Here is a 25,708-nt window from a genome sequence, read left to right on the forward strand (position 1 = left end):
AGTTCCTCCTTTGACTCACCCCTCGAGTTCAGAGCCGGAGCTTGTTGGGGCTCAGATCATGGAGCCGTCGGCGCCGATACCTACCCTTTCGGTTCCGTCATCTGCTCCGATTGCCTCCATGGTGCCGTCCTTGGAGGGATCTGGGCACCGGGACTCCCTCGTCGGCTCCGAGGGGGCGAGTGGCATCGGACCCTTGGCCGACCCCATTCTCCCTCTCAGAGCTTCAGTGCAGGTGAGTTCGGCTCCTACTTTGGCTTCGGAGCCATCTCTCTCTCGGTGCCGGGAAGGATTCCGATCTCTTCGAAGCCGGAGCCTTCTCCGCTATCAGGAAGGGGCGCCTTAGAGGTCATGAGGAGTCTGCTGGCTTCTGAGTCAGCCCCACGATCAGTCTCATCGGCTCCTCACCCCATGGTGCCTGCATCTGCCTCTGCCTCTCCTCCAGACCCCAGGGCACCCCATTGGGTGTATCTTCCTCTTTTGAGGTCTCCCCTGATCACTCAGAGGATCCCCCTTGAAAGAGGAAATGCAAGAGGAAGCATATTGACTCCCCTGAGTCTGTCACTTCAGATACCGACTTAGAGGATTCGGAAGGGTCCCCGAGATCCCCCGCTAAGGACGTCTCTTTCTCAGACATCCTTGAGATACTTAGGCAGAGGGGGAACTGGACTACCCTTAACCCTTCTGAGGATGAGTCTGTATTCCTGGACACAGTGGAACCAATCCCCCGAAGACCCATAAAATTTATTACTGCACCACAGGACAAGCAATTTCTGACAAAGTGTGTTCCTGTTGATGCCATGGTGGTAGCAGCGGCCACAAAAAAGAAGTTGGCTGAAACTTCTTCGTCTGTCCATCCCCCTAATAAGGAATCCAGGATGATGGACAGATTTGGGAAGCGGATGTTTTCCTCAACGACCTTCTCCATGAGGTCGCCGAACTACTTGTGCCACTTTACCTGCCTTCAAAGGGATCTCCTTAAAGAGCTAGGAGATTCCCTTCAAGATCCATCAGCTGTGGGGGCCCAGGCTAAGGTTGCCTCCCACCTGGCGACTCTTAATTCGGTAGTAAACTCCTCCATGTGGCTCATCTCTTATGTAGCCGATGGTGCGAGTAGGGCCGCAGGCACAGGCGTGGCCTTGAGGCATGCTTGGATGCGGTTATGTAACTTTGCGGAACCCTTCAGGGCATCTTTCACCAACACCCCCTTTGATGGTTCTGCACTTTTTGGACTACAGGTGAAGGATACCCTTACCAGGTGTGAGCAGGAAGGCAAGACTCTCTCTGCTGTGGGAGTCCGTTTTTCCACTCTTTCTAGACCGTATCCCAAAGGTCAGAAGAATGGGAAGATGTGGTTCCGGAAACCCCAGGGAGCTGTGCCTGACACATGTGGAGAGTTCCTCTACAGGAGCAGAGGTGGGAGCAACAATAGACGCCACCCTCGGGGCAGAGGGGGTCTGCAAAATCAGGGCAACAGAGAATCTTTCTCTGACGAGCCGTTCCAGCATCCCTGAGGTGCTGCCCGGCTGGCTGTCCACCTTTGGAGGCAGTCGGGGGAAGATTATCGCTGTACCCCAAAGCCTGGCAAAGTATAACACAAGACAAATGGGTACTGTCTATCATATTCCAAAGGCTACAAAATCCCCTTCTTTTGCACCCCCTACATTCCCAACAAATCCCTTCAAGATGTTCCACCCAATCTAAGGGATCAAGCAGTTCAAGAAATATCAAAACTGCTAAGAAACAGAGCCATCCAGCCAGTCCCAGCAGACCAGCAAGGATCCAGAATTTACTCAAGGTTCTTTTTAGTACCAAAAAAGACAGGGGACTGGAGACCCATTCTGGATCTCGGCAGACTAAACAGGTCTGTTCAAAGAACGAAGTTCCGGATGGTCACGCTACAGTCCATTTTACCCTTTCTGGGTCAGGACAATTGGATGTGCTCCATAGATCTTCAGGATGCGTACTACCATATCAAAATGGACAGACGCTCCAGAAGATTCCTCCGCTTCCGGCTGGGAGCCAGTCATTATCAGTTCAGAGCTCTGCCCTTTGGTCTCACCACAGCCCCCAGGGTGTTCACCAAATGTTTGGCAGTAGTTTCCGCTCACCTGAGACGGCAAAGATTCCAGGTGTTTCCATATCTAGATGACTGGCTCCTTACTGCTACCACCAGACATCACCTACTACGAGTCAGAGACTACACCATCCAAACTTGTTCCAAACTAAGTATCGCAATAAATTTCGGAAAGTCTGCATTGTCGCCTTGTCAATCTATTACCTTTATAGGCGCAATCTTAAATAGAAAGGACATGTCAGCGAGACTGCCATTAGATAGAGTGTTAGACTTTCGCCATGTGCAGGTCTTATTAGGATGCAAAAAAATTCAGGCCAGATTCGTCCTAAAAACTTTGGGTCTCATGGCAGCGGCTATCATACTAGTTCCCATTGCTCATTTTCTTATGAGGATTCTTCGGTGGATGCTGTTCACCCAATGGTCTTTCCAGCAACTTCCAATGTCTCACAAGATAATGATCACACAGACATGCAAAACCAACTTGCTTGGTGGATGGTTTCCCCATCAGTACCCCAGGGCAGACCATTTGCTCTTCCTCCTCTAGTGGCTATGGTGACCACGGATGCCTCCCTGATCGGGTGGGGGGGCATTTTCAGGGTAGAACAGTCCAAGGCACCTGGAAGCCTCACGAGTGCCATCTGCATATCAATGTCTTGGAGATGAGGGCCGTGCTTTTGGCGTTGCAAGCTCTTCAGAACTCTCTTTCCACCGGGACCATTGCAATTCAAACAGACAATATGTCTGTAGTGTGGTACATCAACAAGCAGGGCGGAACCAGGTCCTACCCCCTATGTCGAGAAGCACTCAGACTCTGGCAGTGGGTGATCTCTTCCCAACGGTTTCTGATAGCAGCGCACATCCCTGGGAAGTCCGACGTTATAGCGGACAGGCTGAGCAGAGCAATTCTCATGCCTCACGAGTGGTCTCTCAATCAGACAGTGGCGGACCAAATCTTCCGCAAATGGGGTCAGCCTTGCTGCGACCTTTTTGCCAGTCCCTTCAACAGCAAGTGCAACAATTTCTTCTCTCTCCTCCCTCTTACTGGACACTCCCCCAGAGATGCTCTAGTTCACGATTGGCCTCAGGGACTTCTTTATGCATTCCCTCCATTTCCCTCGATTCCCAAACTAATACAGAAAGCTACCACATTGGGATGCAAGATGATCCTCATTGCCCCTTACTGGCCTCGACAAATTTAGTTCCCATTCCTGCATCATCACCTTCTGGAGCAGCCCTGGACCCATTTCCAGACCTCCTGATCCATCAATCGGGCAGGCTGTATCCATCCCTTCAATCTCTCCAGCTCACTGCTTGGTTGCTCTACGTCCGGCCTTAGACAGGCTTCTCAACATCTCCCATTCGGAGTTTGAAATCATCTTATCGCATAAGTCTACCACTAGAAAGACTTATGCTAGTAAGTGGAAACGTTTCTCTTTCTGGGCAGAGGCTAGAAATATAGATCCCTTTTCAGCCCCTGTGCACCATATTTTGGATTTTTTAGCAGAACTTTTTCATGCTGGATCTTGTTCTGCCACGATTAGAATTCAGTTAGGTGCAATTTCAAACTTTCATACAGGCCTATCAGATACTAGTATTATGTCCCATAAGCTTTGTAAAGCTTTTCTCAAAGGGACTACTTTACTCAGGCCCCCAGTGAGAGATCACCCGCCTCCGTGGGATCTAAATTTGATTTTTAGCTTCCCTGATATTGCCCCCATTTGAACCTGCAGCTTCTTGTTCTTTGAAGTTTCTTTCTTGGAAAACCCTTCTGGTTGCAATTACTTCAGCCAGAAGAGTTTCTGAACTTCAGGCTCTTTGTGTTCGCCCTCCTTATCTAGTTTTCCACAATGACAGAGTTTCTCTCAGGATAATCCTTCCTTCCTTCCAAAGGTTTCTTCTGAGAATAATTTGAATCAGTCTATTGATCTCCCTGTGTTTTTTCCAAATTATTCCAAGAAGGCAGAGTACAAATTGCATCAGTTGGATGTTCATAGACAGTTACATTTTTACTTGCATAGAACTAAGCAAATCAGAAAATGAGACCAGCTGTTCCTGTCCTATGCTGAGGGTAAACAAGGTCTACCAGTGTCCAAAGTAACTTTATCTAGGTGGTTGACGTCTTTTATTACATTGATATATCAACTAAGGAATAAAGAGCTTCCTGCTAAACCAAAAGGTCACTCCACTAGAGCTCTAGCTACTTCAGTGGCTTTTCAGGCAGGATTGCCAATGGAAACTATTTGTGCGGCAGCTACATGGGCCAATCCTCATACCTTCATTTCACATTATAAGCTGGACGTGGCCTCCAGGAGCAGAGCTGATTTTGGTTCCACTGTTCTGAAGAGTCTGTTCCGATGAGCCACCCAGGATTGAGGTGCTAGGGACACTGTCCCAACCAGCAAGAATGAAGGCGAGATAGACAACTTAACATTAAGAAGTTATGTACCTACCATAACGTTCCATGTTAGTTGTCGTCTTCTCGCCTTCTTTCTTGCGTCCTACCCTCCATCCCCCTATCCTAGTAGACTGAGAAGAGTTCCTTATGTTTTTTTTTCACTGGCTGAGTCTTCTCTGGCTATTCCTTCTGACTAGTAGTCTCTTCAGTAGGATTTATGCATTCTAGGACAGAATTCCTTTATTATTATGTCTGCAGTTAGACTTACCAAACGAGATCTGGGTATCTAGTGCCAGGCATCATGGGATATAGGGGGGCCTCGAGCCAGTAAGCAGCTCTTGAGCTTTTGAAGATGGCTGAGTCGGAGCCGAGGATCGGCTCCGAACCCAACCAGCAAGAAAGAAGGCAAGAAGAAGACAACTAACATGGAACGTTATGGTAGGTACATAACTTCTTATTTTCTCTCCTCAGAATTCTGATTCAGAGGGGTGTTTTATAGTAGTCCCTTGAAAGACTTTTCTTTAACTGAAACCATATCCAGAATGAATCAGTTGTTTTAGTGGAAACTTAATGATCTGCCATTGTCTTCAAAGAAGTATTATGATTTATTGCAGCTGGAATTTCTTGAACCTACTTCAGTTCCCCCTGTTCTTCCAGCAGTGGAGGACGTATTTGTTGCAGCCTGTAATTTGCCTGACAGACAGTCTGCTTGCCAATAAGAAAGCAAATGGTTTATATAAAGTTCCCCAGTCTTATAATTTTTTTTGTTTGTTTTCAAATTCTTGATCAGACCCAGCCGTGATTTCTGTGATAAAACTAGCTGCTGCTAAACATTTGGTCAATGTGAATCTCTCCCTTTCTTTTTTTTTTTCCAAAATCTCTATTTCAATTTTCTTTTTTCAAATAATAACAACAATATGGTAACTCAAAAACACAAACAGTACAAATACCTATCTAAAGAAAACAGACAACAATCTCGTTCCGAGAAAATTATGTATATATATATATATATATATATATATATATATATATATATATATATATATATATATATATATATATATATACACACACACACACAATATATACACAAGAAGTCACTACATTGTCAAGTAAAGTATGAGAATTCTAATGTTCATTTGGTCTCATAAGGGATAGTTAGAATGGGGATAGTCTATATATAAAGTAAAAATAGAAATTTAACCATTTATTTGTATGTTTAGGGAAAATATCTAGTTACACTTGTACTAAGAAAAGGGAGACGATGCAAGAAAGTCTGGTTATACTACATTCATTTCTTATTTAAAGGTTAGCTTTTCATAACAATTTGTAGGCAAATTTTTTTTGTCAAGAATTATATCTAGCAAGTAACCCCAATATTTTTGATAATAGCGTTTGTTTTTTGTTTTTGAATAAATTAATTTGTGAGATGAGATACATTTGATAGCAAGATTGCTAAAATTTTCCCATGTAATTGGTGACATGACATTCCAATTATTTGTAATAAAGAATTTAATAAGGGCACAAATCGTAATAAAAACATGTTTTAATATTTTTGGGAGTTGATTGATATTAATGTACAATATAGCTGTCTCCCAAGTAAGGGTTGATTTTTCATATCCCATCTTCTCTAATCTTACTCTCAAGGAACACCATAAGTTGTGTATCTTATACAGTTCCACATGACATATAAAATGTCAGCTGTTTGATCCGGACAATGGGGACATATGGGTGAAAAGTTAGGATTGAATTTATTTAATTTAGATAAGGTATAATATAGATTGTTATTTACCATAATTTGTGTATATAACAGCTTCTTGAAAGGAATAAATTTGATTGTATTTTCAATGGCTAGTTTCTTATTTTATTCAGTCAGTGATTGATTTTTCGTTTGCCAATAGTTTGAAAATAATAAAGAATTCTGATGTTTTGCACTCATTACAATTTTATAAGTCCTAGAAATTGTTCTCCCTTTAATCGCAAGATTTTCAAGTATTTAACTAAATCTATGTTCTGTAAGTCAGTGTGTATTTGTGAGAATTTAGCATTTATAAGATGATGGTGTTGGTTAAGGATAATACTATATTTCATAGGAAGTTTGAGTTCAAGTCTCATTTGCCCCGTGTTAGAGTCTTTCCATTGGTATATATATCCCATATTGTGTAGTCTTTTATCAGGTGGTAGTTTGTTAGATTTACTGGTTTATTATTAGTAAATTAGGATTTAGGTGTAACGGTTGTATAAGGGCAAAAGCGTCAGCTAATTGCAATGATTTAAATAGTTTCTGAGTTGTAAGAATCATGTTTTTAATTAGTGGGTGTAAATTCTTCGTGTATATGCTAGCCTGATTTAAATTCAAGAATGGTAAGGATTTGATATTACAGCCGAGGGATTTCAACTGTTCATACCAGATTTTGGTCCACTGGGGTGTCCACGTATTTATACAAGAGTCATAGTTTATTATTTGTATTAGTCTGTATACAGTAATTCTACTATAGTAAAGCTTAAAATCAGATAACCCCAATCCCCCCTTATCTTTGGTGAGTACAAGTTTTGCATATTTAATTCTGGTAGATTTGGGATACCATAAGAATCTTGATATAGCTTTTTCCATGGCAAGGAAGAAGTTTTGGGGAATATTTGAAAAGGTAGCATTTAATTGAAAGAGTATTCTTGGTAAAGAAATTCATCTTGACAACACTAGCTTTTGACAGTAGAGACACATTAATGTTCTTCCATCTATCCATATCGTTTTGAATACTAGTCCATGTAGTTAGTAGGTTATTGTTTATAATATCTTTGAAGTCTGAAGTAAATATTATTCCTAGATATTTTATATGGTAGTTTATTTTGATCTCATTCATAGGAAAGTACAATTCTTTATGCCCTATAGGATTGAGGGGAAATATGTGTGACTTGTTTAAATTTAAATTATAATTTGAAACTCCTGAGAACCCATCAATAACTTTAAGTATTTTTGGGAGGTCAGTAGTGGGGAGTTGGAAGTATATATTTGTCAGCAGCAAAGGCCGAGTAAATAAGATTTGTATTGTGGATTCTGGGAATATGATGAAAGGTTTTTTGTGAAATAAACAGAAGGAGGGGTTCTAGATAAAGATTAAATAGGTATGGCGAAAGAGGACATCCTTGTCTTGTACCATTGGATAAGAGTATAGGGTTAGTTATAAGTTTATTTTACCTGTATTGGATAAGAGTATAGGGTTAGTTATAAGTTTATTTACCTGTATAGTTGAAGAAGCTTTCTGATACAGAACCTGGATCATTTTAATGAATTCTTGAGGAAAACCATATAAAGGCAGTATATTAAAGAGAAAGTGTAAGTTTACTCTATCAAAAGCTTTAGTTGCATCTACTGTAAGGGCATATCTGGGGCATTTATCCCTATTAAGTAGTCTTACAATAGTATCTAAAAGGAGGGTGTTGTCACTTGTTTGCCTGTTTGTCATAAAGCCCATTTGTTGTTGGGAAATAATAGAGGGGAGTATATTCTTAAGTCTATTTGCTATAACATGGGCTAATATCTTAAGATCAGTGTTTGAGGGCTATTGGTCTATAATTTGCTGGATCTGTTGGGTCAGAATGTGGTTTAGGAATCAACACTGTCTTGGAGTTTAAGTATTTGTCAGTTATACCATATTGCATTATATAGTTGAAAACTTTTAATAACACTTTGGAGATAGGTTCCATGAATAGCTTATAAAAATCCAATGTGTATCCATCAGGCCCAGGGGATTTACCTAATTTTAGTTTGTTTATTGCAGCTTTTCTCTCTTTTAAATGTAACAGTGATTTTAAGAGTTTCCTTTGATCTTCTGTAATTTGTGGAAAGTTTATATTATGTATAAAATCCTCAAATCTGTCTGTAGATGATGATAAGGGTATATTGTATAATTTCTTATAAATATCTTCAAAAGCGTCCACTCTATCTTGATCTTTATATTTCACCTGTCCTTCATATTTTATTTCTTTGATCCTAGGAGGTCCACTTTTTATGTTAATTAGTCTAGCTAGGAATTTTGATGGTGTTTGAGCCCATTCTGAGTATTGATATATTGACCTTAATTCTAAGGAGATATTTTCTAAAGAGTGTTTGTGTAATTGTTTTTGCCAATCAATTATTTTTTCCTCAAGTTTTTTAGAATATTTTTCCTGAAGTTCTAGTTCAGCAGTGTTTATTTGACACTCTAGTTCATTCTTAAGATTGTTATACTTTTTTTTGAGCCATGCAGATTTTTGAATAATAATACCCCTGATGACCACCTTGGTAGCCGCCCATTGTATGTCATATGGAATTTGATCGGATATAAAATCATTTTGAAGTTGGGCTAGCGCATTCTGAATTTCTTGTGTAGTTTCTTGGTTTTGTATAATTTTAGGATTTAACGTCCAGGTATTGAAATAGGAAATATTTTGTTTATGAGCTTGAAAGTTTATTAAAAGTCTAATTTTGGAATGATCTGAAAGAGTTCTAAGTGATGCAGCATAATTTATTTTGTTAGAAAGGAAAGCAAGAGAAATTAGAAAAGCATCTATCCTGGACCAAGTTTTATGAGTGCTGAAAAGAAAGTGAATCTTGATATTGTTTTATCATATTAAAATTTAACATAAGGGTCCACTAGTTCAAATGTATTTTGTAATTCTTCAAGTGCTGTAGTGGTAGAGTGTGACTGTCTGTTTTTATTATGCAATTTATCCTTATCTAGATTTAGTAAAGCATTCCAGTCCCCACCTACAATAAACAGATGATTTGGGTATTTAGCTAATATTTATTTATTTATTTAACATTTGTTGGCCGGGAAAGTCCGACTAGGTTCCACAGATCCTGTTTTCAGCGGAGGCCCGGGGAGAAATGCTCCAGAAGCATGTCTTTAGAATGTGGGAGGAAACCGGAGTACCCGGAGGAAACCCACGCGAACACAGGGAGAACATGCAAACTCCACACAGAAGTCACCCCAGCCGGGAATCGAACCGGAGAACCTCTTGCTGTGAGGTGAACGCATTAACCGCTGCACCACTGCGCCGCCCGCGCAGTGCATATATTTATATGATAAATATATTAAATATTTCATAAATGAAGAGCTGTTGATTTGAGCAGGGGCTATATATATTAATAAAGAGTAATGGTTTGTTCAAAGTATGATATTCGGTAGTAAATAATACCCATCTTCCCTTTGAGTCAGCTTCATAGGAAGTAACCTCTCCTTGGAAGGATTTATTTACTATAATGGCCACTCCCCTGGACAAAGAACTATAATTTGCAGCAACTGTTGTTTTAACCCATTTTCTTTTCCTTTCCCTAACCCAGAGTTGGTCATCTAAGTGAGTTTCTTGCAAGAAAGTTATATCAGCCTTAGTTTGGTATGTGAGGTGCATGATTAAATTCCTTTTCTTTTTATCTACCATCCATTTAACATTCCAAGAGTCTATGGTTATAATTTTTTATTAATATTGTTGACGTTTCTCATTAGTTGATACACAAAAATACAGTTATAAACTTTTTCTGTTAGTGTATTTATCTTAAGAATAAATGTTGTGACTTCTATACTCCTGAATCTGTCCCTTTCTGACAAGAATGGGAAAGCCTTTGACAGATTAAGGGAAAAAGCATATTCTTATGCAGCACTTGTATTTAAAATTCTCAGTTGTCTAACATGTTGGTTTATGTTTATATCTGTTGAGAGATTTGCCTTTAGTTGATCAACTTTCACAAATGTTGACATTCTGAAGGAAAACCACTCTACATGGAAAACTGAAATGTACTTGCTAGTACACATGCTGTGAGGTTCCTTCTCAATGCATGCAAATATTACTTAAAAAAAAAAAAAAAAAAAAAAAAAAAAAACACCCCCTGCTAATTTATGTATATGTTTGTGTGTGTGTATATGTATGTATGTGTATATGTGTGTGTATATATATATATATATATATATATATATATATATATATATACACACACACACACACACACACACAAAGATCACACAATCCCAGCAGAAAATGAATATTCCTTTACCCACAAATTGTCGATCTCGCACTCCTGTCGACTTAACTGTGTAGCTGACCAAACCACCAGAACCATTTTAGAATATCAAGAACATTATGGCACCTTTCCCTCATTTGAAGAAAAATCATCTTTGCATAATCGCATTGCTTCCATGTCTCAACTGACTACATATTCTTTGAAATGAGTCGGTGATTCAGTTGTTGCCTCTTCCAGAACTTCTGCTACAGAAACTGTTATGAGGAGATTTGTTTGGTTGCATACTTAATCTCCATGAGTATGTTAAACCTGAAATTTTGATTTCTCCCTTAAGACAGAGAGAAATTTGTTGGACCTTCTGATGCAGACAGCCTTAAGTGTTATGAGAGAGGTAAGCTGATACAGGGAGTTTCTCAAATTTTTCAACCCTCTTTCATAATTTCAAGGGTTTTAATGCTACTTCTGTAACATTTTACAAAAAACAAAGTAGGCCCGCAACAAGTTGCTGATAAGCAGATGTTTAAACAGCAATGGCTGGGAAGTTCCAAGAATAAAGGGAAGAATTCTACCCCCACCCCCCACCCCCACCCTGGGAAGTGTTTAATTGTTCCCAAAAATCTGAGCTGCCTTTTCTCTGTATGGCAACAATTAATCTCGGACCATTGGCTTCTGAGAGTGACTCATCATGGATGCAGATGTCAGTGGGAATGTCTCCCTTCTTTTTAGGGGATTCCTCTTCATCCACCAGATCAGCTTCTCTTTTTCCTCTGGTCATTCAGCATCTGCTGACTGAGGAGTTGATAGAAGATGTCCCATCCTCCTTAGTTAGGAGAAGACTTTCTCTTAACAAAGCTTCATGGAGACAAGTCAATGAGCCTTCCTTTTTAGACCAGTTTGTGACCGATCCAAAGTTCAAATGTTATTAATTCATGTCCTGTTACCTGTCATTCCCCATTTAAGTTTTTCAGTGACCCTAGATTTAAAAGATGCTTATCTCGTTACTTTAGCACTAGATTTCAGAGATTTCTTAAGATTTTCTATGTCTGGATCACAGTTTCAGTTCTCTGAATTACCATTTGGCTTGTCCATGGTCCAAGTGCATTTCCAAAGGTCTGGCTACAGTGATAACCTGTTGCAGATGGAGGCACTTGCATTTTTCCTTATTTAGACAACTTCCTTATCTTTGCAGAGTATTTTTCAAAGTGTCAGGAATCTGTCAGTTGGATGAATGATCTGCACAGACTGGGGTTTCAAGTTAACATCCCAAAAGTCTTGCTCGACTCCTCACAGGATTGTTTTCCTTGTGTGTCCCCAAGATATTTCAGTTCGGAAAGCTTTTTCTTCCACAGGAATAATTACATATGTATCTAGATGTATTTCTGTGGTTTTCCACTCAAACAAGTCTCAGCAAGGGAATTTCTCAAGGTACTAGGATTCATGACATGTATGATGAATACTGTTAATACCCAGGTGGTTCGGGATGACTGTAAAGAGGGAAACTACATTGTGTGACTAGTAAAACAGATTTCATTATGAGTACCTCTTTAGAAAAACTATACAGGTCCCTAACAAAATGCTCAGTGTATTTTAAAATATAACTTGACTTCTCTAAGACATTTTTAAGATTTTTTTTCTAGAAAAATGGAAACCGATTCCGTACACCAGTCTCTCCCTGCCATGATAGGTCTTATGGGGGGATTTACATAACATTTGTATAGTTTCGGCAGTCCTTGAATGTTTGGTGTAACAGGATTCATTATAATAAAATATTTCAGAAGTTCATTGTTAATATGTCCCTTTTTCTCAAGATCTCTCAACTCTTTATGCACATTTGCTATCATATGCTTCACATGTTCCTGTGATATTATTTGATAAAATCTCAAATCATCTAACAAAACATTCATTTTAACATCATAATCATCTCTATTTATTACAACAATCTGCCCACCTTTGTCTGCAGGTCGTATTACTATCCTATAATCTGTTTGCAAGGGTTTCAATGCCTCATATTCAGTTTTACTCAAATTATGCCATCTATTTTTATGACATTTATTTCTTTGCTCATTAAGCATCTTCTGTACATACTTTTTCAAAAGTATTAATTAATGCACTTTGCTTAGGTATAAACAAACTCGGCTTCCTAAAGGTGCAAATTTCATCATTAGGGTTATTGTCAAACATGGTTTTGAGCATAAGTTTGCGTGTAAACATTTTAATATCAAATACAATATCTACAATAGCCATGTCAGATGTGGGATTGAATGACAGTCCCTTTTCTAATACATTCAATTCATCTTGAGTTAATTCAACTGATGATAAATTGACTACTAAGTTTTTGCGTTCATAAACGCCTTTTTTATAGTATTGTGACTCACCAGTTCCTCGTTGTACTTGCGTTTGTTTCATGTAATGCTCCTTCCTCTCTGTTGATTTCCACCTCTACCCCCTCTGCTCTCAGATCTCTCTTTTGGGAGAGGAATATTGAGGTTGAGTTGTGCAACTGGTTGTAAAAAATCACAGCTTATTTCTTGAGTGGCCCCAGTCTTAGATGATACATAATCCGCTTCCCGATGAACGTCAGCCATAACTGAAAAAGTTTTTCTCTTGGCGCCAGTTGTTAGTTCTCGCGAGACCTCTTCTGATTCAAATGCTTCAGTTGGAGTCCTCCCTTCTCTATTCTCCTGCATACCAACTATTTGATTTGCCATCTCGTCGGTTCCCACAATTTGATTTGCTTAACACTTCCATAGTTGTGGTCATTTGACCTCAGATAGGTGTGTTGCTAAATTTTTAGATAGACGTCCACAATTTACTTTTAAAAATAAAAAAATCTCTAAAGAGAAGACTGTCTACACCCAAGCGTCTACCAGGAAAGGTTGAATAGGTAGGAACTAGACCATGTAAGAACTGCCAGTTCTGTGGAATGATTAATTTAGAAATAGAATTTAAACATCCAGACACTAAGGAAACATTTTATTTAAAAGTAAATGCAACCTGCAATACATGTCATGTGGTTTATTTGGCACAATGTCAACTCTGTAATAAATTTTATGTAGGCAAAACCGAAAGGCAGCTAAAAGATAGAATAAGGGAGCACATGTACCACATAAAGAAGAAAAGTTCATTTAATGCATTGGCTAAGCATGTTGCTGAAACAAATGATAGGCACATTTTTAAATGTAGAGTTTTAGATAAGTCTGTGAATAATAAGAGAGGGGGTGACATCAGAGCCAAAACTGAAGAAATAGAAGCAAACTGGATAGCCAGATTGAGGGCTGATGTAGGACATGGTCTAAATGACCACATCCCCCTTGGACCAATTTTAAGGAACAGACCATTGCGTAGATGACTTTCCTGAAAAAGTTTAAATATTTTATATTATGTTGCTTATTAGAGTATTTTTACACAATGTATAAATGACTTATGTCTCTTTAAATGATTAATTGGTTAGATCATATGATTAACAAATTTTTGATATAAACAAGTGTTTTTACTTACAAACAAACACAGCTGAAGAAGCATTAGTGAAAGCACTTGTGTATTTTGTTGAATAAACAGCTGTGACTTTGAGAAAACTGGAGTCTTGTCTTTGCTATTTTATAGTGATATTAGTTGGATATTTTGTATAATTTTTCCCTAATGATTCTATAGTCATAGTGTAGTTCTTTTTCCTACCTTTTAGAGAGAGATCCATTTAAGTTAAAGGGCTCTCAGTGGCCCATTTGACTTTGAGGGCCGCTCCCCTTTCCTTGTGTGTTTTTTTCCCTTGAAGAATCAGTTTTAGTTAGAGGATTCTTCACCTTCATAGTTGTACTGTTTCACTCAGCCTTTGTTGTGCGTTAAGAAAAATAAATAAATAAGAATTGTTGTTAGAGGTCTGTAGAGTAGTGCTAGATTTGCCTTTTACTTTTCCGTCTTCTGGCTTCTGGTGTGTTTCACCCAGTAGTGGGCTCTGTAGTTGGTGTTAGAGCTGTGTTTTAGTGTTTTATATATTAGTACTAGAGAGTTTGTTTGCTTAACAGTAGAGTGTTTTCTGCCTTTTTGCCTTGCTTTTCAAGATGTCGAAAGAAAAAGAACATAAGCAGTCGGGATTTAAGAAATATGACCAGTGCACCCAAAAAATGTCTCTTACGGATGGTCACACTAGCTGTGTGTATTGTCTCTGTGCCATCCACTTGTAGAATCCTTGCACCATCTGTCATGGGTTTAGCAGTAGAGTGCTTCAGGAGCGTCAAAACAAATTGATGGTTAGAGGCTTACTGAAAGGTCCTTTCCAGGAATCATTAGAGAGCTCCAAGCCTACTTCTCCATCCACTTCGCATTCAAAAGCCTCTAAGAAACCTGCCTCTGCGACTCCAGCCTCGGAGCCACCAAAAAAGTTGTTGCATCGGAACCGAGGGCTCTTGGCTGCGATAGTCCAGAATCTTCCTCTTCAGCTCCATTAGTGTCCATGGAGCCAGTAGAGGTACCGAGCAGGAGACTGTCTCCTATATTGGAGCCAGTTACACCTATACTGAGATAGCCCATTTGGGAGAGGGCTAAATCTCCCTCATTATCCTCACGTTCTTCCAGGAGCTTATCTGATGATGACGTGGAGTGGGTGTTGAAGAGATTGCTAAAGACTCGGCACTGGCAAAAATTTTATAGTGTTTGACCCCAAAGGATTCGGGACCATCAAAGGCACCATCTCCAATTCCTCCTCCGAACACAGTGGTTTAGGAGCCAGAGAGTATGGATCTGATAGTAGTGGAACCATCGGTACCAGGACCTCCTTTAGGATCATCGGTTCTGGCATCTGCTCCGATGTCTTCGGGTCCTTCAGATCTCGAGGAGTCTGGGAGCCGATGCTCACCCATCGGGTTCAGGGAGGGGAGTCAGTGTGAATAGTTGTTCGAGCCGACTCTATCCCTCAGTGAGGTTGAGCTCTACTCCTACATCGACTTCGGAGCCACCGGCTCCGCCTCGGAGTTGATCTTCAGAGCGGGGGATCTCTTTGGTGCGGAGTGAGAGGGCTTTTGAGCTGATGGAGAGAGTGCTGTTATCCCAGACAGCTCCACTCTCGGAGCCATCTTCTCTCACAGGCACCGGTGTTGATCTCTTCTTTGCCTACTTCTACCCAGCGTAGAGGTCCATAGCCCCAGGACGCCCCTTTGGGTGGCATCGTCTCCTCCAAAACTTCACCAGAGTATCCCTCTGAGGAAGTCCCTTGGAAGAGACTGTGCAAGAGGAAGCACATAGACTTCCCTGAGTCTGTTGCATCGGATACCGATCTGGAGGAGTCTGAAGGGTCCCCATGGTCCCCCTCTGAGGATGTGTCTTTTGCTGACATCCTTAAGATCCTGACACAGGAGGGGTGGCTGGAAGCCCAACAACCCTTCAGAGGACGATTTGGTATACCTGGAAGCTTTTGGATCTCGCCCTTCCACCTCCTGGGTGAGACCCCCCTATGACCAACTACTTCACGTGATATCACGCAAGGCCTGGATTTCCCCTGATACAGTAGAACTGGTTCCACGGAGGCCAAACAGATTTATTACCGCCCCTACCAAAAAGGAGTTTCTGACCAAAGGAGTCCGTGTGGATGTGATGGTGGTGGCTGCAGCCACTAAGGAGGAGTTATTGGAGACTTTATCTGTTCATCCTCCCAACAAAGAGTCCCGGGCTATGGACAGATATGGAAAGCATGCTTTTTCTTCAGCGACCTTTACCCTGCAGTTGCTGAATTACCTAACTCATTTTACAAGACTCCAAAGGGATCTCAGAGCTAGGAGATGCCATTCAGGGTTCTGTAGCTTCGGGGACCACAGACAAAGTTTCCTTGCAGCTCTCCACCCTCAACTCCATTGTGAATTCCTCCATGAGGCTGATTTCATAAGCAGCCGATGGAGCAAGCAGAGCAGCAGCTACAGGAACTTCCTTAAGAAGACATTCCTGGATGCGTCTGCAATTTTGCTGAGCCCTTCAAGTCTTCCTTCACCAGTGCCCCCTTTGATGGCTCATCCCTTTTTGGACCAAAGGTGAAAGATACTTTGACCAGGTGTGAGGTGGACGGGGAAACCTTGTCTGCCACGGGAGTCTGTTTTTCCCCCCTGTCTAGACCTTGTCCCAAGGGTCTGAAAGGAGGGAAGATGTGGTTTCGCAAGTCCCAAAGAGGTTTCTCTGACCCACATGGTGACACTTCCCCCAGGGGCAGAGGGGGAGATGCTAATGGAATTATGCCAACCTCGTGGCAGAGGGGTTCCGCAGAATCAGGGCAACAGAGTTACATTCTCTGGGAGGCCCTTCCAGCGCTCCTGAAAGGAGGCCCGCCTGCTTTTCTCTGGAGGCAGTCAGGGAATGTTTGTCACTGTACCCAAATGCTTGGCTAGAGATCTCCCAAGACAAATGGGTACAGACAATCATATCCAGAGGATATCACATACCTTTTTCTACTCCCTCTCCCATAAACAATCCATACCAGACGTTCCACCCGGTCAAAAAGACTATACAACACAAGAGATTCTCAAGTTGCTAGAAAAAGAGTCATCCAATATGTCCCCGCAGACCAAATTGGATCCAGAACTTATTCAAGGTTCTTTTTAGCTCCAAAAAAGACAGAGGACTGGAGACATATCCTGGATCTCAGCAAACTAAACAAATCCATAAAGAAATCAAAGTTCCGGATGGTGACACTGCAGTCAATATTTCCCTTTATAGGGAAAGACAATTGGATGTGCTTGATAGATCTCCAGGACGCATATTACCATATAAAAATGGACAAGTGGTCCAGGAGATATTTACGCTTTCGGCTGGGAGCCAGTCATTACCAGTTTTGGGCATTGCCCTTTGGTCTCACTACAGCACCCAGAGTGTTCAAATTTATGGCAGTGGTCATGGCTCACTTGAGACGCCAGGGATTCCATGTGTTTCCATACCTAGATGACTGGCTCCTCACCCCACCACCAAGCATCTACTCCTGCAGGTGAGGGATGAAACAATGCTTCTTTGTGCCAGGCTAGGCATTATAGTAGTCTTTAAAAAAAAAAAAAAAAAAAAAAAACCTGCCTTGTCGCCTTCACAGCATATTACTTTCTTAGGTGCAGAAATGGATTTAAAAAAGATGGTGGCAAAACTTACCCCCCCCCCCCCCCGAGAAAGTTCAGTCCCTTCATCGTCAAATCAAGATACTGAAATCAAAAAAAAGGGTTCAAGCCAGGGTTGTGTTACAGGTTCTGGGTACCATGGCGGCCTCAATTCTTTTAGTTTCCCTAGCACGGTTACACATGAGGGTACTGCAATGGTTACTGTTTGCCCAGTGGTCCATGCAAGATCTGCCTCTATCACACCGGATAATCATTACGGAGTTATGCAAGAAAGATTTTCTCTGGTGGTTACAGACAGAACAGTTATACCTAGGTCACCCCTTTGTTTTTCCACATCCAACAGGATTATTGACCACGGACGCTTCCCATATCAGGTGGGGGGCATTATTTGGGAATGATGTCCAAGGCTTATGGCAAGAACACTAGAGCCACTTGCACATCTATGTCCTAGAAATGAGTGGTGCTGTATGCATTGCAAGCATTTCAAGACTTTCTTCCAATAGGAACAGTTGCAATTCAAACAGACAAACATGTCTGCGGTATGGTACATAAACAAGCAAGGAGGAACCAAGTCATACCCCCTCTGTCGAGAGGCACAACGAGTGTGGCATTGGGTGGTCACTTCTCAATGTTTTCTGATAGCAACGCATATCCTGGAGAAATCCAGCATGATAGCGGACAAAGTCAGCAGAGCAATTCTGTTGCCTCACGAGTGGTCCCTAAAACCAGAAATTGTGGAAGTGATCATCTAGAAATGGGGCCAGCCTTACTGCGATCTTTTCGCCACTTCCATGAATGCCAAATGCAGCAGCTGTTTTGCCCTCATTCCCCCTCCGGGGAAGTCACCAAGGGATGCACTTGTTCATGACTGGCCCCCGGGACTACTATATGCCTTCCCCCTTTTCCCTTAATACCCAAAGTACTTAAGAACGCCAAGCACATTGAAAAGCACTATGATTCTCATTGCACCTTACTGGCCTCAACAAGTTTGGTTCCCCTTTCTCTGGACCCGTCTACTGGAGGAACCGTGGGATTCTGGACCCAGTTCGACCTTTTAACCCATTCATTGGGAGTATTCCACCCATCCATCCAGACCCTCAAGTTGACAGCATGATTGCTCCAATTCCACACTTAGCCAGGTGTTACGAGTTCTCCCCTGCAGTTAAACATATCTTGGTTTCCCACAAACCATCTATGAGGAAACTATATTCAAGTAAACGGAAAAGATTTTCTTGCTGGGCTGTTAAACACAATGTAGAACCTTTTACGCCCCCTATTACGGCAGTTCTAGAATTTCTGTCTGAGCTTTTTGACGAAGGAGCAGCAGCAGCTACTATCCGGGTTCAGCTGTCAGCCATCTCTAATTTTCATACTGGTGAGATGGGAATGCCTATTTTGTCTCACAGGTTATTTAAGGCTTTTCTGAAGGGTGGTACGTTCTTACTCAGACCCCCGATCAGAGAGCTCCCAACTCCTTGGGACCTTAATTTTGTGCTGTCTGCCTTGGTTTTGCCACCCTTTGAACCCACATCATCTTGTAATATAAAGTTTCTGTCCTGGAAAACTCTCTTCTTGGTAGCTATTACTTTGGCCAGATGGGTGTCAGAACTTCAAGTTCTGTCTATACACCCTTCTTATATAGTATTTCACAAAGACAGCATGTCCTTGAGAACTAATCCCTTGTTCTTACCCAAAGCTTGTTCAGAAAATAATCTGAATCAATCTATTGAATTGCCTGTGTTCTTTCCTAATTATACCAATAAGGCAGAGTATACATTACATCAATTAGACGTGCACAGACCGTTGCATTTCTATTTGCATAGGACCAAAGATTTCAGAAAGTCTGACCAGATTTTTGTCATTTTCAGACAAAAGGAAAGGATTGCCAGTTTCTAAAGTAGCTTTGTCTAAATGGCTTACAGACTGCATCTCCTTCTCATACAGTAAAAATAACAAACCACTACCAGGCAAAGCAAAAGGCCATTCCACAAGAGTGATCTCAACATCCTCTGCTTTTCAGGCTAGACTTCCTATTACTTATTACAAAGTAGATGTGGCCTCCCGGAACAGGTCTTCCTTTGTTTCCACTGTATTGAAGAGTCTTTTTTTTCCTGAGCCACCCTAGGATAAAGGTGGTAGGGATGCAGTCCCAACCAGCAAGAATGATGGTGAGATAGGGTAACATAACATTAAGAAGTTATGTACTCACCGTAACATTCCATGTTTGTTGTCCATCTCGCCTATATTCTTGCATCCCACCCTCCTTCCCCCTCCTTCGTTCCTGGAGGAATGGGTAGATAGTTTTTATAGATATGTATATAGTTATGTATATAGTTATGATGGTTTGGAGTCTCTGATTCTTCCTTTATATAGTCAATCTATATAGAATAATATGTAGGCATATCAAGTTGTTTTCGCTTGCAAACAGATCTGGGTAAATTTACCCAGTGCAGCATGGGATAGGGGTTAGCCTCGAGCCAGTGGAAGCTCTCCAGATTTTGTATTCAGCTGGAATCTGAACCCAACCAGCAAGAATATAGGCGACATAAACAACAAATATAGAACGTTGTGGTGAGTACACAACGTCATCTTTATTCAACTCTGCTTGAGCTGGTTAATGGTTTGGGTAAGTGGAAGGTACCCTTTGATTCTGAATGTTGGCTTTCTGTTGTGTCTGTAGCAAGATTTAACCCATGTAGCCAAGGCTACTGCAGCAATAATCATTCAAATGTCTACAGTTATGTTAAGTTTACTTTCACAACTGTACTTTCTTGTGATTTAAGAGCCACAAGGATAGAAGCAAAAAGATGTACTAGTGATAGGAGGAGGTTGGGGCAGGGGGAGGAGCACTGTAGGTAAAGATCAGCTGTCATGAGAAAAAAAGCATTCTGAGAGGGGCAACAAAACACAGAAAATCCCCTAAAAGGTAGAAGAAGAAGAACTGAACTTGGGGAAAGCAAGAGATGAAAGTAGTGGGGGAAATCACATTGCTACTCTCTAAGGTGCTACACAACAGGAGGTGGAGCTAGTGAAAGCTTGGGGTTTCTCAGGACATACTAACAGTTGTAGCGCGCAGTGTTTTTTTTTTTTTTTTTTAACTCCCTTCTACTTCATCCCATTGTTTAATACAGTATTTCTCTCTCTAACTAATGAATAGCACTTAAATATTTGCCAATTTTGTTTTAAAAATCCTTTTGTCCCCCTGATTAGCTTTTCTGCTTTGGTTATTTATTTGGAGCATTTTACTGTACTGTTTGATCCCTGGCCTCACTTGCAAACTACTGATCTTTTAATGTTTTGCATCTTTGTTAATGTAGTCATTTGCCAAACTTTGTGTTCTGCAGCTTTTACACTGGGTTGACTGCAAACATCCCCTAACTTCTGCAAGGGGGCATTCTTTCTATGCAGCTCTGCCCCTCCTCTTGTGTCATGAATGATGATTTCCCCAGTCTCCACCATGCAAGTCGCACCTCCCTGTGTGACCCTGAGTGAATACAAACCTCCCCCCAGAGAAACTAATTGGCCATGCCCTTTCACTTCTCCTTGTTTGGCTCTTCTATTGCTGAAGTCAATAATTGAACCCTGGTCATGTGGATTGCAGTCAGGCCTCCATCCCTCTGAGCCTCAGAGCTAGGTAAAGCCAAGATTGGTTATTTGAAAGACTGTCTGAAGAAGTTCCCATTTTTGGATGAAAGTGTTCATAGTTACCTGTGTGAAAATTAAATTGCTATCTGCACCTACAATTCATTATTTTTTATTTTTTGTGTTGTATGTATATAGTTATGGGTCATACCAACCAGTCTACTAGCAAATGAAGTAAAAGAAAACTAAGCATTACCTCTTAATGCTAACGTGGCTGGCACATGATTACCCAAAGACCAGTCTCGATCAGTAAAATGCCTGCATGCTAAAAAAATAATAAAAATGTCTGCATGGAAAAAAAAGTTGTTTTTTGGGCTCAGACAAGTTTTCAACCCTGCTGTTGGATTTGCATGCATTTTATTTCATCAGGGATCATAGTGAATTGATGTCAAGAACCAAATTGTGTATTTGTACAAAATTCTTAACCACTAGGAAGATGTAGGTATCATTTGAGCCAATGGTCAGTATTTCTGTCTCATCAGTATATATGAACAACCTGCATGATAAACTTTACATTGGGGATTAGTGCTCAAAATAATAGTTATGTGCCTCAATCCTAAAAGCAAAAGCAATCTGTAAATGAATACCAGAAATGACCGTATTACTTTTTTTCCCCAAGTGACAGGTAAGTAAAGAAGCCTGCAAAGTAGGGTACTAGAGAAGTTTACATCCAGCAGAGAACTCAGAAATGGTTGAATTGTTGGGGTTGTCACTTTTGTGATCATGTCAGGGTGAGCCTTGAAAGTGCTGTTTCATTCCATAGTATAGTGTTGGCCTTTATAAAAATCATTCTTGTTCTCCATTATTTTAAACCAGCCACTGCAACTCAGCAGTTAAGGTATTTGTAGAATAAGAAATATGGTGAGTATGCAGTTATTTCCCCACACATGGTCCACATCGCAGAGTATTTCACAGAAACAAAACCTATTAAAATTAGAACCAGATTTCATTTTTATAGCTGCTGCTTGTTTTTGTTCTTTGTCAAAAGTCTTATCTGCAGTCTTAATGTGCTCCTTTGAGAATGACAGCTGTCTGCCGTGTTGTATAACTGCTTGCTGTGCCGTGATTGTTCTTTGACTGCTGCAAGAAAATGACTTTGGGTGTAATTTATCTGTTGATGTGGTCTGTGCTACTCGTGTGTTGGTTGCTACGTCAGAGTCTGAGAACTTTGAGAATGTGACACTACTAGTAATACTCCTTCCACTTATCTTTAGGGTAATGACATCATAGGTGCAGCTAAGCGTATGGCCTTGTTGATGGCAGAAATGTCTCGCCTTGTGCGAGGTGGCAGTGGAAACAAACGTGCTCTTATCCAGTGTGCAAAGGACATTGCTAAAGCTTCAGATGAAGTGACAAAGCTGGCCAAGGAAGTTGCCCGACAATGTACTGATAAACGAATCAGAACAAATTTGCTACAGGTAATCATTTGCCCATTCTTGTTTCTTAACAGTTCTAATCCTTGCAGGCTCTAGTCTTTAAGAAAGTGATTTAATTTTTAATGCACATTTTGTAAAATGCAGTTGGTGTATAGGTGCTTTGTACAAATCATTGTACACCACACACAGTACATCAGTAGTTAATTTTCTCCATGTGATACTTCAAATGGGTTCAGCCGTAGTTCTCTTGCTGCTGACATTAAAAGGGTTTCTGGTTAGGTATAAGTAGGGACATGCTGATGACAAATTTTAACTTGCAGTGTAATAGCAGGTGGTGGGGAAATTACATATTTAATGTAGCTAATTGCAGGTCAATAAGGTTTACTTTCTGCATCACACCACTAGTCTGTAGAGTAAGAGGCAGTTATCTTCATGATTGTGGTACAGTTATCGCCTAGAGATGTCAACCCCTGACCTACACACACAGTTCTTTATTTCTGCCCAGTGCATTTTTGCATTGAGAGGATGGCCAGTACAGGTTTCTGAAGTTGTGATTGTGAAATGTACATGTAGTGCACAAGTAATTTATTTGAAGGGTTATTCGCATTTGTTTCCCTGCTAGTCAAAACATGAGAATACTGAGAAATACAGCAACAATAAAAGTTTTTCTTCTCTGTAAGAAAACTATGCCTTGTTAAACTGCAGTGAAGAATTGATGTATAAGGAACTAATAGCGAGATCTGTGAGGGCTGTCACCCCTAGACAAGCCATATTACCTGTAATGTTAATAGCATAATTAATGTGAGCATTGTTCAACATTCTTTTTACAATGTGTCTTGAAATGCATACAAGTTTATGCTTAAGTAAAGCATTGTGATTAAGTATGAATGGTGCCTGTGAAGCCCGTGCCCTGGGCCAGCAATCAAGGAGCCTCAACACTAACACCAGTGAGTGGCGTCTCATACAGGAGGAAAGGATAACAAATACACACAGTAAAGTGCAATTTCCCTTAAGAGCACACACAGATCACAGTCAGTCCGGGGCTGGTCGCTCCCTTGCTTTCTAGGTCCCCAATAAGACTCCCCACTGGCACAGCTATAGAGTCCAGATCTCAGCCAAGTGGGCAAGCTAAAACCTCCAGCACCCTCTCTGTCCAACTAGTGTTTCATGTCCCTGCCCAAGTAGCTGACACACGCACACTTTGAGAAGAGTTTATACAACCACACAGACACTCCTGGGGAAGGCTGGCACAGGTTCTCCAGCTGTGTCCCTTTTTCCCCAAACTATACAGTAGTACCAGCTGCCACTACTATTTATCAGCTACTCAAAGGCCCTTAAAAGGGTGTCCAGCTATTACTGTGCAATATTGTTATCCAATTGGTAGTATAGCCCAGGGCTAAAGCTATTAGTGTGGCTTTGTACAATTTTACCAAAGGCATGCAAGTACTCTAAAGAGCTTAAATTATCTCTACAAAAACAGCCACAATTGAAAGGGTTTAAAAATATTTAATAAATGGTCAGAACACAAGAAAATACTTTTTACTACACAGTGCTAGTCAAGAATTCAGAGATCACAGAGAAATACTTAAAATAATTCAGTAGTACAGTTCTGATATCACAGAAAAACAGTCTAATCTTTCTAGTTTCTAGCTATTTCTAAGAGCGAACACAAGTCTAAGATAAACTTACATATAGAGCAAGACCATGCTGATGAGTTGGATAGTCAAGACAAAATTGCTTAATGCACTCTGATTCTCTGTTTTTAAAATCACATTCCTGGTTCACGTTACATCATTCTTCACACTTCCCTGGGTTCCCAGGCTAACAGAAACTACATTTACTTTCTTTAGTAAGCTCACACCAGGTCAGGTAGCAAAGCCGTAAAGGACATTTTTGCATGTAAATTCTGGTCATTAACTCTGGCCTTAAAACAGTAGCAAGAATTCCTATACCTAGACTGGCCGGAGCCAACTTTAGATCAAAGGGTCACAACATGTTTTACTTGGTCAGCAGAGTGCACTGTTACATTTTTGTAACAGCATTTTTTCCATATAAGACAACAAGCCTGTGGTTTACATTAATATTTACAGATGACAGAATTCTCTATAAAATTTAGGCTGGCAGCCTTCACCTATCTCCACTAGCCTTCCCCTATCGTCACAGTGCCCTTAACAGGCAGCTGCAGAGCAGTCTGAAAGCTAGCTATGTACTGTAGTGAGAAGATCTGACACTGCTCACCTGCCAGGTTTTGAAATAGAATTCCGAATTTTGTGTGTGTGTGTGTGGGGGGGTAATTGTTACATTGTAAGGAAGAACCTTGCATAGTAAGTTTCACTGCTGTGTAGTGGTTCACTTCTTTTTTTTTTTAAATAAGCTTGTCTTTTTTTCCTAGTCTGAGGCTATGTCTGCGGGTATTGCTGTTTGCTTTAAAAAAAAAAAATACCAAAGAAAGTAATGTCTGTGCTGAACTGAATCCCTTTGATGGTCCTGCAGGCACCAGTAACAGATTTAGCCCAGCATTAGCCATTCCAATGCACTTAATGAAAGAGAGGCAGGAATATAGTGGACCAGTTTGCCAAATGCTGCTGCGGTGAGGTGGGCTGAGCTGAAGTCCTGAAAAATGAATACTTATGTGCAACCTGAAGTCCCTCTGATGTATTTTGGTATCTATTTTATGGACTTGACCTCTAACTACCATCACATCCCATTAATGAGGCTACCTTTTTCTTTTCTTCGTTTTTTAAGACATTAGCTTTGATGCCTTAGTTTTTTTTTTTTGAAATTTACAAGGAGAGAGAAGGTTTATTGGCTGATCAGCAATGTGAGCACTGCTACTCTGTCCATCCAGCATTGCATGCCGTGTGCTGTGTACCAGCACCTGACTCACATGGGTCAAAGGTTGCACAGCTAGGAATAAAATTCTAAAGCCTGAAGTCAAAGGTGACAATGCAGAAGGGCAAAGAACTGCCATATTTCCTTAGTTCTACTGATGGCATTAAACTGTATGACTAAATACTAGATGTCTGACCTGGACAGACTAGCCACATATTGTGCATGAGTGGTAACTAGTGGCAGCAAATTCCATACATTGAATGCAGCTGATTTATGTTTCAAAGGCTGTCTGGGTTTGTATTTGGG

General features: G+C 40.9%; 1 protein-coding gene across 1 annotated transcript in view; it reads left to right on the forward strand.

The window, feature by feature from the left end:
- Window positions 1-25,708, forward strand: part of VCL (vinculin) — a 1,795,541-nt gene that overhangs the window by 1,628,074 nt on the left and 141,759 nt on the right. Inside the window, exon 23 of the mRNA XM_044055664.1 lies at window positions 22,409-22,612. Within this exon, the coding sequence (XP_043911599.1) occupies window positions 22,409-22,612 (204 nt within the window). The remainder of the gene's footprint in view (window positions 1-22,408; window positions 22,613-25,708) is intronic.

This window comes from Protopterus annectens, chromosome 14.part0 (assembly GCF_019279795.1).
Source record: "Protopterus annectens isolate FY-2018-M chromosome 14.part0, PAN1.0, whole genome shotgun sequence".
NCBI lineage: Eukaryota > Metazoa > Chordata > Ceratodontiformes > Protopteridae > Protopterus > Protopterus annectens.